Raw genomic sequence first — 12,957 nt, 5'->3', positions numbered from 1 at the left:
CAGTAAAACTAGCACTACAACATATCCAAATCTAGCACCAAGTGGCCTTGAGATATGGGGCCTCAAAGTTGGGTCACAAAAGGTCATTCTCTGCTGCAGAAAAGTGCTTGACATTTTGCAACCTGAATTTGGGGCCCGATATCTCGGGGCCACTTGGTGCTAGGAACCCCGAATTTGGTATGCTAACACAGTGGAACTTACACTATAACATATGCAAAGTTGGGGTTCCTAGCACCAAGTGGCCTTGAGATATGGGGCCCCAAATTCGGGTCACAAAATGTCATTTTCTGTTGCAGAAAAGTGCTTGACATTTTGCGACCCGACTTTGGGGCCCCATATTCCGAGGCCACTTGGTGCTAGGAACCCCAAGTTTAGTGTGCTAACACAGTTGGACTAACACTATAACATATCCAAATTTGGGGTTCCTAGCACCAAGTGGCCCCGGGATATGGGGCCCCAAAGTCGGGTTGGAAAATGTCATTCTCTGCTGCAGAAGTGTTTGACATTTTGCGACCCGACTTTGGGGCCCCATATCTCGGGGGCCACTTGGTGCTAAGAACCCCAAAGTTGTAATGCTAGTTCCACTGTGTTTGCACACCAAATTTGGGGTTCCTAGCACCAAGTGGCCCTGAGATACGGGGCCCCAAAGTTGGGTCGCAAAATGTCGTTCTCTGCTCTGCAGACGCTTCTAGACGCAAACGCGGCAAAACGGGCGTTTCTAAGCGCCGGTTTCAGCTTTTAAAAACATGTGTTCAGCAGAGTTTGCACTGGCGTCTCGTGTGCATGAGGCCTAAGGGGGCTTATGGAGTTCATTTTTACCATAATTAACCCTCTCTGTACTGTTCTGGCAGAGCTCAATATCAGCTGTAAACTAGATGTCCTAACAAAGAATAAGAGCCCTTTCACACTGGGGCGGCGTCGGCGGTAAAACGCCGCTATTATTAGCGGCGTTTTACCGTCGATATGCGGCCGCTAGCGGGGCGGTTTTACCCCCCGCTAGCGGCCGAGAAAGGGTTAAATACCACCGCAAGCCGGCGGTATAGCCGCGCCGTCCCATTGATTTCAATGGGCAGGAGCGGTGAAGGAGCGGTATACACACCGCTCCTTCACCGCTCCAAAGATGCTGCTGGCAGGACTTTTTTTACTGTCCTGCCAGCGCATCGCTCCAGTGTGAAAGCCCTCGGGGTTTTCACACTGGATACACAGCAGCGGCACTTTCGGGTCGCTTTGCAGGCGCTATTATTAGCGCAATAGCGCCTGCAAACCGCCCCAGTGTGAAAGGGCTCTTAAAGATCTGAAGGCTTGGATTCTGCACTGTATGTTAATCAGGGGACATTGTCCCCACTTTGTCTCACTGAAATTGCTCAGAATAGCTTGCAGTCCTCTGCTCCAAACAACTAGAAAAAGGTAAGATTTTTTTTTTTTAAAACAATTTTTAACATATACTGGGGAGTTGTCAAAAATGACTGCAAAAGTAGAATCACACTTTTAAGCAAAATTACAGGTATTGAAAAAAAAAAAAAAACACAAAACCTACCCTTTCAGTGCGCCCCTTCCCCCATAAGTGCCTCAAGTGAAAAAGGGGAAGAGATCCTCATCTAAAAATATCACTCCCCCCCCCCCCCCCATACCTTTATTTTGAATGACTTCTGAATGACTTCTGATTATCTGAAAGAACAGCATTCAAATCCACCCAAAGTATGTATGTGTAGTTAACAGGCAGCAGACAGAGGCAAAGCATTAACAATAGCTGAGTCCAGTCATTTCTAGCGATGTAACACATGTCTGTGTGCGATAGCAGGTGTACAATAATCATAGGCTACAAAACAGACCAGCCAAGCTACAGGAAAACTAGGAGCTGCCGGCAATTATCTGTCCCTGGTGTCAGCTTTCAGCCACTCCTCTATACACAGCTGAAATGTCATCCTTGTAAAATGCTTTACAGGAGGGAAAATTTGGCCTTCTGATAATTTACTATTGTGTTTAAGGTGTCATTTCCAGTAATGTGAATATTCATTATTTGCTTGGCTAAAGTTAGAAACATCAGCTTTGCAAGAAGCAAATATCACACCTGTAAGCAGCGGCAGTGCGGGGGTTAAAAACGGCTGCTCGACTGATATCCTTGCCTTATACCTGAAGAGGTTAAAATATTACCCAGAGCAGCCGCTCTCAACTTTTTCACAGGAATCCAGGCCCCTTTCACACTTGTGCGACTTGTCCTGCGATTTGGGACTGCAAAGTCGCAAGACAATTCCTACCCCATGCTTTCCAATGAATACCATTCATATGTGTTTGTCTTCAAGTTCCAGCGACTTCAAAGTACTCCCTGCACTACTTTTGATGCGACTTGAGGTCCGCAGACCTCAAGATTCCACAGGCATTGCTTCAAGTCGCATCAAAATCGTGGCAAAAGTGTGAAAGGAGCCTTATAATCCCTGATTAAATGATTTCACCATTTCCGCTATCTTCTGCAGCTCTGTTGCTAGCGGTGGCCCGGACTTCTGCCACCTTCTTTTCTTCCAATGTTGACACGACGCTCTCTCCGGCTGGAATGCTCTCTGAGCGCTCCGCAATGGACTTATATAGGTGGTGACCCCGCCCCCTTATGAGGTCACTGTCCCGGGGCATGCTGGGACTGTGCCGTCATAAGAGGGCGTGGTCATCACCCGGTGACCACGCCCCCTAAAACATCACAGTCCCAGCATGCCCAGGGACTGTGACGGCATAAGGGGGCGGGGTCACCGCCTATATAAGTCCATTGCGGAGCGCCCACAGAGCATTCCAGTCGGAGAGAGCGTCGTGTCAACATTGGAAGAAAAGAAGAAGGCAGAAGTCCGGGCCACCGCTAGCAATTGAGCTGCAGAAGATCAGGACACCGGGAGGGGACGCTGGAGAGACCCCCGAAGTTGGAAGAAGACCCCGGAGCTGCCTAATAAATTACTTTAAAAACCTGAGTACTGTGTTTTTTCTTGGACACTTTTTTCCCTAGGTGAATGGGTAGGGGTACGATGTACCCCATACTCATTCACAAAGGGTGGGGGGCCGGGATCTGGGGGCCCCCTTATTAAAGGGGGCTCCCGGATTCCAATAAGCCCCCCGCCTGCAGACCCCGACAACCAACGGCCAGGGTTGTCGGGAAGAGGCCCTTGTCCTCATCAACATGGGGACAAGGTGCTGTGGGGTGGGGGGGCCGCAGGGCGCCCCCCATGCCCCAAAGCACCCACCCCCCCATGTTGAGGGCATGTGGCCTGTTACGGTCCGGGGGGGGCGGTCGCTCGTCCCCACCACCATTCCTGACCGGCCGGGCTGCGTGCTAGGATAAGAGTCTGGTATGGATTTTGGGGGGACCCCCACGCTGATTTTTCGGCGTAGGGGTTCCCCTTACAATCCATACCAAACCTAAGGGCCTGGTATGCCCCTGGGGGGGAACCCACGCCAGTTTTTTATTTAAAACTTGGCGTGGAGTTCCCCCTCATGATTCATACCAACTACTGTATGTTTTCATTTGTTAATGCCAAAAATGTGGCAAAGTTGTACAAAGTAGTACTGCTCCCAAATCGCGGCAAAATAGCGGCCGCAAAAATCAAGGTAAAATCACGCGACTTTGAAGTCATATAAGTGTGAAAGGGGCCTTAGCGTTATTACCGCGTTTCTACTGCGTTTTAGGGGCGCCAGCGGTAAAATTAACACAATGCTGCAGGCGTTTTAAAAGCGTTTTTCAAGTGTTATTGAAGCATGTGTTATTGATTCTATCTTTCTGCTTGTATGTTTATCCTTTGTGATATCATGTAAAATAAGCAGGGTCTTGTTTTACTTTAAATCTTCATTTTTCTGGGATTAATTCTTTTTTTGGCACTTTAATTTTGTTTTTTGCACTTTGATTGTCTGTTTAATCATTCTGACCTTCCCACAATGTCAGTCCTGTTGTTGTAGATGCTCTCTTTTCTGCTTGCATGTTTACCTTTTTGTGAGATCATGTGACTTTTCTACAGCTCAGGGTGCATTATAGGCGCTATTCAGGCGTTTTTACAGCGCTTTCGAATCATTTCAATGGAGAGGGGCGTTTTTGAAGCGCTTTTTTCCCCAAAGATGCTGCTTGCAGGACTTCTCAACGCCCCGCCAGCGCAACGCCTCAGTGTGAAAGGGTCCATTGAGATGCATGGGGAGCGTTTTAATAGCATTATTTTAAGTGCTAAAACGCTGCAAAAACGCCTTGGTGTGAAAGGGGTCTTATAATGGTGGTCATGGGAAGAACGTCCTCCTTACAGTAGTGGTCAGAATGCCACCTTACAGACAACTAAAAAGATCATTGGTGTCTGGCTCTGCCATTTGGCATTGGTCCCAGAACCATGCAGGCACTATCAAATGGGAGGCCAATTAGCCTCAGCCAAAGGAAACCCCAACAACCCCGGCCCCACAAGACAAGTGGCACAAGTGTGAAAGGGGTCTGGATTCCTGTGAAGAAGTTGAGAGCGGCTGCTCTGGGTAATATTATAGAGCAAAGGTTCTCAACCTGGGGGCAATGGACCCCTAAGTGGCCCATGGATCGGTTTCATGGGGTCTGTGAGGGTCAGATCAATTATATTTACATTCACTATAAAGCCATCCTACCTTTTCCCAATCAATAGTTTCCCTTGAAAGAAATTAAAGAAAAAACAGACCCTACCACCGCTTATAGGGCTGACCGCTAAGAGTCTCTTGTCTCATTGTTGGCCCATTTTACCATTTAATCTTGTATCTTCTTTCTCTGCACAACCGCCATCTAGTGACACTCCATAACAGCAAGTGACACTTCTCATCTTCTAGTAGTTGTTGATTTAAGCAGAATAAAATAGTTTTGTTAAATTTAATTTGCAAGATGATCGCATTTTTTGTGAGGCGTGTTCATAGATTTTTGCATGAAAGGGAATGAGTTTTTTGCTGGGACTATTTACTTTATTCAAACTCTGTGTATGTAATAGATGTATGAGGCAATCAAATTTTAATAGAATAAAGTACATATATTCCCTGCATGCCAAGTTGTGTTTGTGTGAATATTTCTGGGCAGGAGGTCCATAGTTTATCAGATTCATATTAAAAAAGCTTAAGTACCACTGCTCTAGAGGAGGGGTCTCCAAACAGCGGCTCCCGGGCTAGGTGCAGCCCTTTATCCAGCCCTTAGGAATTCCTCCCACAGATATCAAACGCCATTCCTCCCACTAATACAGACCATGGGGCACTATTTCTTCCACTGACACCAATGATGGGGCAGTATTCCTCCCGCTGACAATGATGGGGCACTAATCGTCCCACTGACACCAATGATGGGGCACTATTCCTGCCACTGATTCCAATGATGGGGCACTATTCCTTCCGCTGACACCAATGATGGGGCACTATTCCTCCCGCTGACACCAATGATGGGGCACTATTTCTTCTGCTGACACCAATAATGGGGCAGTATTCCTTTCACTGACACCAATGATGGGGCACTATTCCTCCCGCTGACACCAATGATGGGGCACTATTCCTGCCACTGACTCCAATGATGGGGCACTATTCCTCCCGCTGACACCAATGATGGGGCACTATTCCTCCCGCTGACACCAATGATGGGGCACTATTCCTCCCGCTGACACCAATGATGGGGCACTATTCCTCCCGCTGACAATGATGGGGCACTATTCCTCCCGCTGACACCAATGATGGGGCACTATTCCTCCCGCTGACACCAATGATGGGGCACTATTCCTCCCGCTGACACCAATGATGGGGCACTATTCCTCCCGCTGACACCAATGATGGGGCACTATTCCTCCCGCTGACAACAATGATGGGGCACTATTCCTCCCGCTGACACCAATGATGGGGCACTATTCCTCCCGCTGACACCAATGATGGGGCACTATTCCTCCCGCTGACACCAATGATGGGGCACTATTCCTCCCGCTGACACCAATGATGGGGCACTATTCCTCCCGCTGACACCAATGATGGGGCACTATTCCTCCCGCTGACACCAATGATGGGGCACTATTCCTCCCTCTGACACCAATGATGGGGCACTATTTCTTCCACTGACACCAATGATGGGGCACTCTTCCTCCCGCTGACACCAATGATGGGGCACTCTTCCTCCCGCTGACACCAATGATGGGGCACTATTCCTCCCGCTGACACCAATGATGGGGCACTAATCCTCCCGCTGACACCAATGATGGGGCACTAATCCTCCCGCTGACACCAATGATGGGGCACTAATCCTGCCACTGATTCCGAAGATGGGGCACTATTCCTTCTTCCACTGACACCAATGATGGGGCACTATTCATTATTCCACTGACACCAATGATGGGGCACTATTCCTTCTTCCACTGACACCAATGATGGGGCACTATTCATTATTCCACTGACACCAATGATGGGGCACTATTCCTTCTTCCACTGACACCAATGATGGGGCACTATTCATTATTCCACTGACACCAATGATGGGGCACTATTACTCCCGCTGACACCAATGATGGGGCACTATTCCTCCCGCTGACACCAATGATGGGGCACTATTCCTCCCGCTGACACCAATGATGGGGCACTATTCCTCTCACTGACACCAATGATGGGGCACTATTCCTCTCACTGACACCAATGATGGGGCACTATTCCTTCCACTGACACCAATAATGAGGCACTATTCCTCTCACTGACACCAATGATGGGGCACTATTCCTCTCACTGACACCAATGATGGGGCACTATTCCTCTCACTGACACCAATGATGGGGCACTATTCCTCTCACTGACACCAATGATGGGGCACTATTTCTTCCACTGACACCAATGATGGTGCACTATTCCTCTCACTGACACCAATGATGGGGCACTATTTCTTCCACTGACACCAATGATGGGGCACTATTTCTTCCACTGACACCAATGATGGGGCAGTATTCCTTTCACTGAATCCAATGATGGGGCACTATTCCTCCCGCTGACACCAATGATGGGGCACTAATCCTCCCGCTGACACCAATGATGGGGCACTATTCCTCTCACTGACACCAATGATGGGGCACTATTCCTCTCACTGACACCAATGATGGGGCACTATTCCTCTCACTGACACCAATGATGGGGCACTATTCCTCTCACTGACACCAATGATGGGGCACTATTTTTCTCACTGACACCAATGATGGGGCACTATTCCTCTCACTGACACCAATGATGGGGCACTATTCCTCTCACTGACACCAATGATGGGGCACTATTTTTCTCACTGACACCAATGATGGGGCATTATTCCTTGCACTGACACCAACAATAAGGCGTTATTCTTATCATTGATCCCCATTATTGGGCTCAATTTCTCCTCCTACTGATGACAGGCGCTATGTAATTTTTTTACTCCCACTGACCACATTCCGCCCCTCCTAAAGTTTGAAGGACAGTAAACTTGTCCTTTGTTTGGAAAGTTCGGAGACCCCTGGATCTAGAGGAACCCTAGTTGACAATGGCTAATCTAGAGTAACAATATCAGTATATAGCAAGAACAGAAGAAAAGATACTGTAAAGTGATTGCTACAAAGTGATACCATGTTATAGCTACAGATCCATTGACTGAATCAATCAACCTATTCATATCTAGAAGACGGGTGAGCTTGGTTTTTGAGCACCACGCGATGAGACTGACTTATTTAGAAAATAAAGTTTCTGCATCACCAATAGAAACCAAACCTTTTCTTAACCTTAGAAGCTTAATTGCTAGAATGAACAGCAGATACTTTTCTTACACTTTTATAAACACATTTAACTACTGTTATATGGACATAGAAACTGGAAATCAATGACGATCATTACCTAAAACGATCTCTGTATCAGATATGCTCGGACACTGCGTTTCTTCCATGTTTACAGATAGATCCAGTCCAGAGTCCTCTTCTTTAAACACATGGATACTTTCACCTGTATCCTGCTCATAATCCTCTTTAGCCTGAAGCGAGTCAGATTGCTGAACACTTGAACACCGAGTGCAGTCGTTTTCAGGCATTCCAGAACCTGCGTTCACCATCTCCTTCATACATAACTTTGTTGTAGAATCCACCACTGCATTGACAATTGCAGCTGCAAGGTGCTCTATGGGACAATCCACTATACCGGAGGGCTGATTCATTCCTTGCCCAGTACTTTCCTCCTCTGAATGTGCAGGCTTTTCTGAATCACTGGGGACAGAGGAGGCCTCGCTCTCACTGCTTGCAGGAGCATTATCTGAGCTTGAGTCACCACTGAGTAAGGACGACTCCTCGGCTATAGGATGAAGTGAAGCTCTGGAGACTTTTAACACCTCTGAGCTATCTTCAGCTCTATTACTCTCTACAGGAGCCTGCTTGACAACCTCCCCTGGCTCCTCCTCTACACAATCAACAGGGCTTGGCGTTTCCGTATCCAACAAGTCTTGTGGGGAAGGTGCTGGAGGAATAACAGCATCCTTTACTTCACCTACACAGTCATGAAAAGAGCAGACAGGTACGTCTGCTTCAGTGGTAGAATTTTCACCTTCGGCAACCCGTCTAGTGCCATCAGTAGACCGGACTGGACTTTCACTTTGTGAATTTGAAACTTTGGTTTCTGTCTGTTCGGAGTCACATGCCTCTGCACAGTCCAACTTGTCAATTGCCGTGCTTTCCAGTGACTGTCCAGATTCTACTAGGTCACACTGTGCGGTTCCTTCTACAAGGTCACACTGCCTGGTTCCTTCTACAAGGTCACACTGCCTGGTTCCTGCTACAAGGTCACACTGCCCGGTTCCTTCTACAAGGTCACACTGCCCGGTTTCTGCTATTAGAGAGGGACATGGCTCTCCCTGGTCTCCATTAACAGATTTAAAAGTAGTCTGATTGTCATTAACAGTCGGTGTTGATGCCTCTCCAGTATACGGTTCACTGGTCCCTTGAGAACTTGGTGTGTCATTAGTTTCCACTAGTGGGCTAGTACAAGGGCCAGGCATGGCTTCTTTGATACCTACACTAAGGCCTTCAGAAATTTGTGCTAAAGGTGTCATGGTGACCGCAACAACTTCTTCAAGCATGGATCCAGCATCACCACCACCAGAACTTTTAGGTTTGCAAGTGGTGACCACAACTTCTTCTTCAAGCATGGATCCAGCATCTCCACCACCAGCACTTTTAGGTTTGCAAGTGGTGACCACAACTTCTTCTTCAAGCATGGATCCAGCATCACCACCACCAGCACTTTTAGGTTTGCAAGTGGTGACCATAACTTCTTCTTCAAGCATGGATCCACCATCACCACCACCAGCACTTTTAGGTTTGCAAGGGGTGACCGCAACTTCTTCTTCAAGCATGGATCCAGCATCACCATCAGCAATTTTAGCTTTGTAATCTGTTACATCAACACCTGTGAGTGCATTTCCTTCCTTAGCAGTCAGACCGATATCATTCACAGTCTGCTCCGAACGTTCACTTTGCAAAGCTGGTACACTTGTACCAGAGCCTTTTACTTCACATATCTCAATGCAGTCCAGAGCTTTCATTGCAGTATATTCCTGTGGCTGTCCAGACTCTGCAATGTCACATTGCTCTGTTTCATTTAGCAGACAAAGATTTATTTCACCCTGGCCGGAACTGTCATTAAAACTATCAATAGCCTGATTCTCATTCACAGGCAGTAGTGTGACTGCACCCATTTCCTGTTCACTGTTCTCGGTATTCCCTACTGTGTCCTTGGAACTTTCTGCGCTAGTACAGTACCCTGGCATGGCCTGGCCCATGTCCACACCAGCGGCTAGAGTCAATACAGTGGCTTTGTCTGAAGCTTCCGTTATGGCAACGTCTGGAGTCGCTCTCTCTGTAGTGGTTATCATTTCCTCATCCAAATTATCTCTCCGGCACAGGCCCTCGTGGTCCACAACAATTCCAGTTGAGGTCATTCCAGTTTCCTCATTTGGATTTCCACTGGACAGAAGGGATTCAGATGCCTGTACCTCAGTGGGAAACCTTTGTATGTGCTGGTGTGCAACCGATACACCATCCTCTGACTTCGTCCCCTCCTCTTCCTCTTTGGGTTCTTTACTTGTACCAGAAAAGGAAAGCATTGCACCGTCTCCACCCACAGTTTCCACCTCGCTGTCAATATTAACACCAGGCTCCTCCACCTGGTCACTGGTGCAGCTCTCCTCGCTGCAGTGTGTAGACAATTTATTTTCTGTGCCATCAGAGTCACTGTGCAAATCCAAAGTCTTATCTGTAACATTTTTCTCTACATCCTTGTGACATAAATCAGCCGACTCTTCGGACTCGGGTTCCTGCTCCGACTTTGCACATATGCCCTGATAAACAATGGAAAATTATATGAGTAAAGGAATACAACAGACACAACAAGCAATAAATAGTAACAAGAGAACTGCTACACAATTAGGTTCCGTTCACATTTGTGCAACTTGTCATGCGACTTTGGACACAAAGTTGCATGACAAGTCACAGCCCCTTCAATTCAATGGAACCCAGCGACTTTGAAAAGGTCCCTGCACTACTTTGATGGAGCCTTACAGATTGACAAAATTATATAAACACACACACACACACACACACACACACACACACACACACACACACACACACTTACCAAAAGTATTGGGACACCTGCCTTTACACGCACATGAACTTTAATGGTATCCCAGTCTTAGTCCGTAGGGTTCAATATTGAGTTGGCCCACCCTTTGCAGCTATAGCAGCTCCAACTCTTCTGGGAAGGCTGATAACAAGGTTTAGGAGTGTGTCTATGGGAATGTTCGACCATTTTTCTAGAAAAATTTGTGCATTTGTGAGGTCAGGCACTGATGTTGGACGAGAAGGCCTGGCTCACAGTCTCTGCTCTGATTCATCCCAAAGGTGTTCCATCGGGTTGAGGTCAGGACTCTGTGCAGGCCAGTCAAGTTCCTCCACCCCAAACTAGCTCATCCATGTCTTTATGGGCCTTGCTTTGTGCACTGGTGTGCAGTCATGTTGGATCAGGAAGGGGCCATCCCCAAACTGTTCAAACAAAGTTGGGAGCATGAAATTGTCCAAAATGTAGTTGAGTTCCCTTCACTGGGCCAATCCCAACCCCTGAGAAACAACCCCACATCATAATTCCCCCTCCACCAAACGATTCGGACCGGTGCAGAAAGCAAGGTCCATAAAGACATGGATGAGCAAGTTTTGGGTGGAGGAACTTTGGTCTGACCTCAACCCAATAGAGGACCTTTGGGATGAATTAGAGTGGAGACTGCAAGCCAGATCTTCTCGTCCAACATCAGTGCCTGACCTCACACATGGGCTCCTGGAAGAATGGTCAAACAGTCCCATAGACACACTCCTAAACCTTGTGGACGGCCTTCCCAGAAGAGTTGAAGCTGTTATAGCTGGAAAGGGTGGGCCAACTCAATATTGAACCCTACGGACTAAGACTGGGATGCCATTAAAGTTCATGTGCATGTAAAGGCAGGTGTCCCAATACTTTGGTAATATAGTGTGTGTGTGTATATTAATTTTCTATTAATATATATATATATATATATATATATATATATATATATATATATATATATATAATATATATTATTTTCTATTAGGTGAAACCCTCCTCTATCTTGCCCCACCCCACCATTCTTCGGGTTAATACGACCAAAGAGCTGTTACAGGCTCTCATCAAGAGTGCACAACTTTGCCCGCCCTTTCTGCCACTCATAGAAGCCATACTACAGCCTCTATGAATGGAACGTGATCTATGAATGGAGGGGGGTGGGCCTTTCAATCATCCACCCGTCATCCTTCATTCATAGGTTATGTATCATTTATAGAGAAAATACTATGGCTTCTGTTAGGGTTGCACTGATTCTGGTACCCGTGCAAATGCTCCGATACCGGAAACCAATACATTTGCATTGCAAGTTGAGCCCATACAAAACAAATGGGCTCAAATCGCACTGCAAAAAATTGCATGCGATTTTAACAGGAATGCGGTACGATTCCTGTCCGAATCACAAGCGGTTTCCCCCCACCGCTCCTGTGTGAACCCAGGCTGGTCATAATGACTTTCCGCCTGGATTTACACAGGAGCGGTGTGGAAATGCAGTTCGCATTCCTCTTCAAATCGCATGCGATTCTTTGCAGTGCGATTTGAGCCCATCGCAAAGGTATCGGTACTCGGTATTGGGGAGTACTTGACCAAAAGTATCGGTACTTGTACTCACCAGCAAGCAAAAAAAAATTATTGGTACATCCCTAGCTTCTATGAATAGCACTTTAACAAAATAGTATTAAAAAATATGCAAATCATCTTAAGATGCCGAGCACAACCGCAAAGATTTGATCACTGTGTTCAATACAATGTGTGTCTGCCCATAAACAATGCAATTTGCGCAACCTTTGCAAATACTGCGAGCAACACGAAAGGCCTGTTTCACGCAGGCTTCAGCCTGAATAGGAGCCGTGTGAGCAGCAAGCGTTGTTTGAAGATTTTAAAGTACAATTCAGCTCCAGGTTGTAAATGCTGGACACAGATCCGAATAGGAGTGCTGATTGCCACTTGAAGCAAGCTGTGCTGGGGCTTTCAATAAAGCTTCAAAAAGTGCTGAAGCCTGCTAGCAGCTTGTTTAATGTGGCAATCAACAACACTCCCATTAGAGTCCGTGTTTAACCTGGCCAAACGGGAGCCAAGTGGTACTGTAAAAGCTTCAATAAAGCTTGCTGAAAGCTCTGCAAATGCTTGATCAAAGCTTGTTGTTCACACTGCTATTATTCAAGCGGATGGCTGTGTAAAACTGACTTAAGTCCTTGGAGCGATTTGACAGATCAAAATCACATGACAAGTCGCAGCCTATTGCCGGCGATGGCCCCGTTCCAATCGGTGCGGTGCCGCACCAGTTTGCAAAAGTGGTTTCTGCATTACTTTTGGCGATGCCGGGTGCGACTTCAA

General features: G+C 47.1%; 1 protein-coding gene across 5 annotated transcripts in view; it reads right to left on the bottom strand.

Moving 5' to 3' along the window:
* The window catches only part of AKAP13 (A-kinase anchoring protein 13), a 446,306-nt gene that overhangs the window by 202,819 nt on the left and 230,530 nt on the right, over positions 1-12,957 (bottom strand). For all 5 annotated transcript variants that reach the window (XM_073618416.1, XM_073618419.1, XM_073618420.1 and 2 more), the window contains exon 7: positions 7,840-10,327. In XM_073618416.1, the coding sequence (XP_073474517.1) occupies positions 7,840-10,327 (2,488 nt within the window). The remainder of the gene's footprint in view (positions 1-7,839; positions 10,328-12,957) is intronic.

This window comes from Aquarana catesbeiana, linkage group LG03, assembly GCF_042186555.1.
Source record: "Aquarana catesbeiana isolate 2022-GZ linkage group LG03, ASM4218655v1, whole genome shotgun sequence".
NCBI classification, from domain to species: Eukaryota; Metazoa; Chordata; class Amphibia; order Anura; family Ranidae; genus Aquarana; species Aquarana catesbeiana.
Note: the sequence above shows the minus strand (reverse complement) of the source record. Positions and strands in the feature narration are given on the sequence as shown.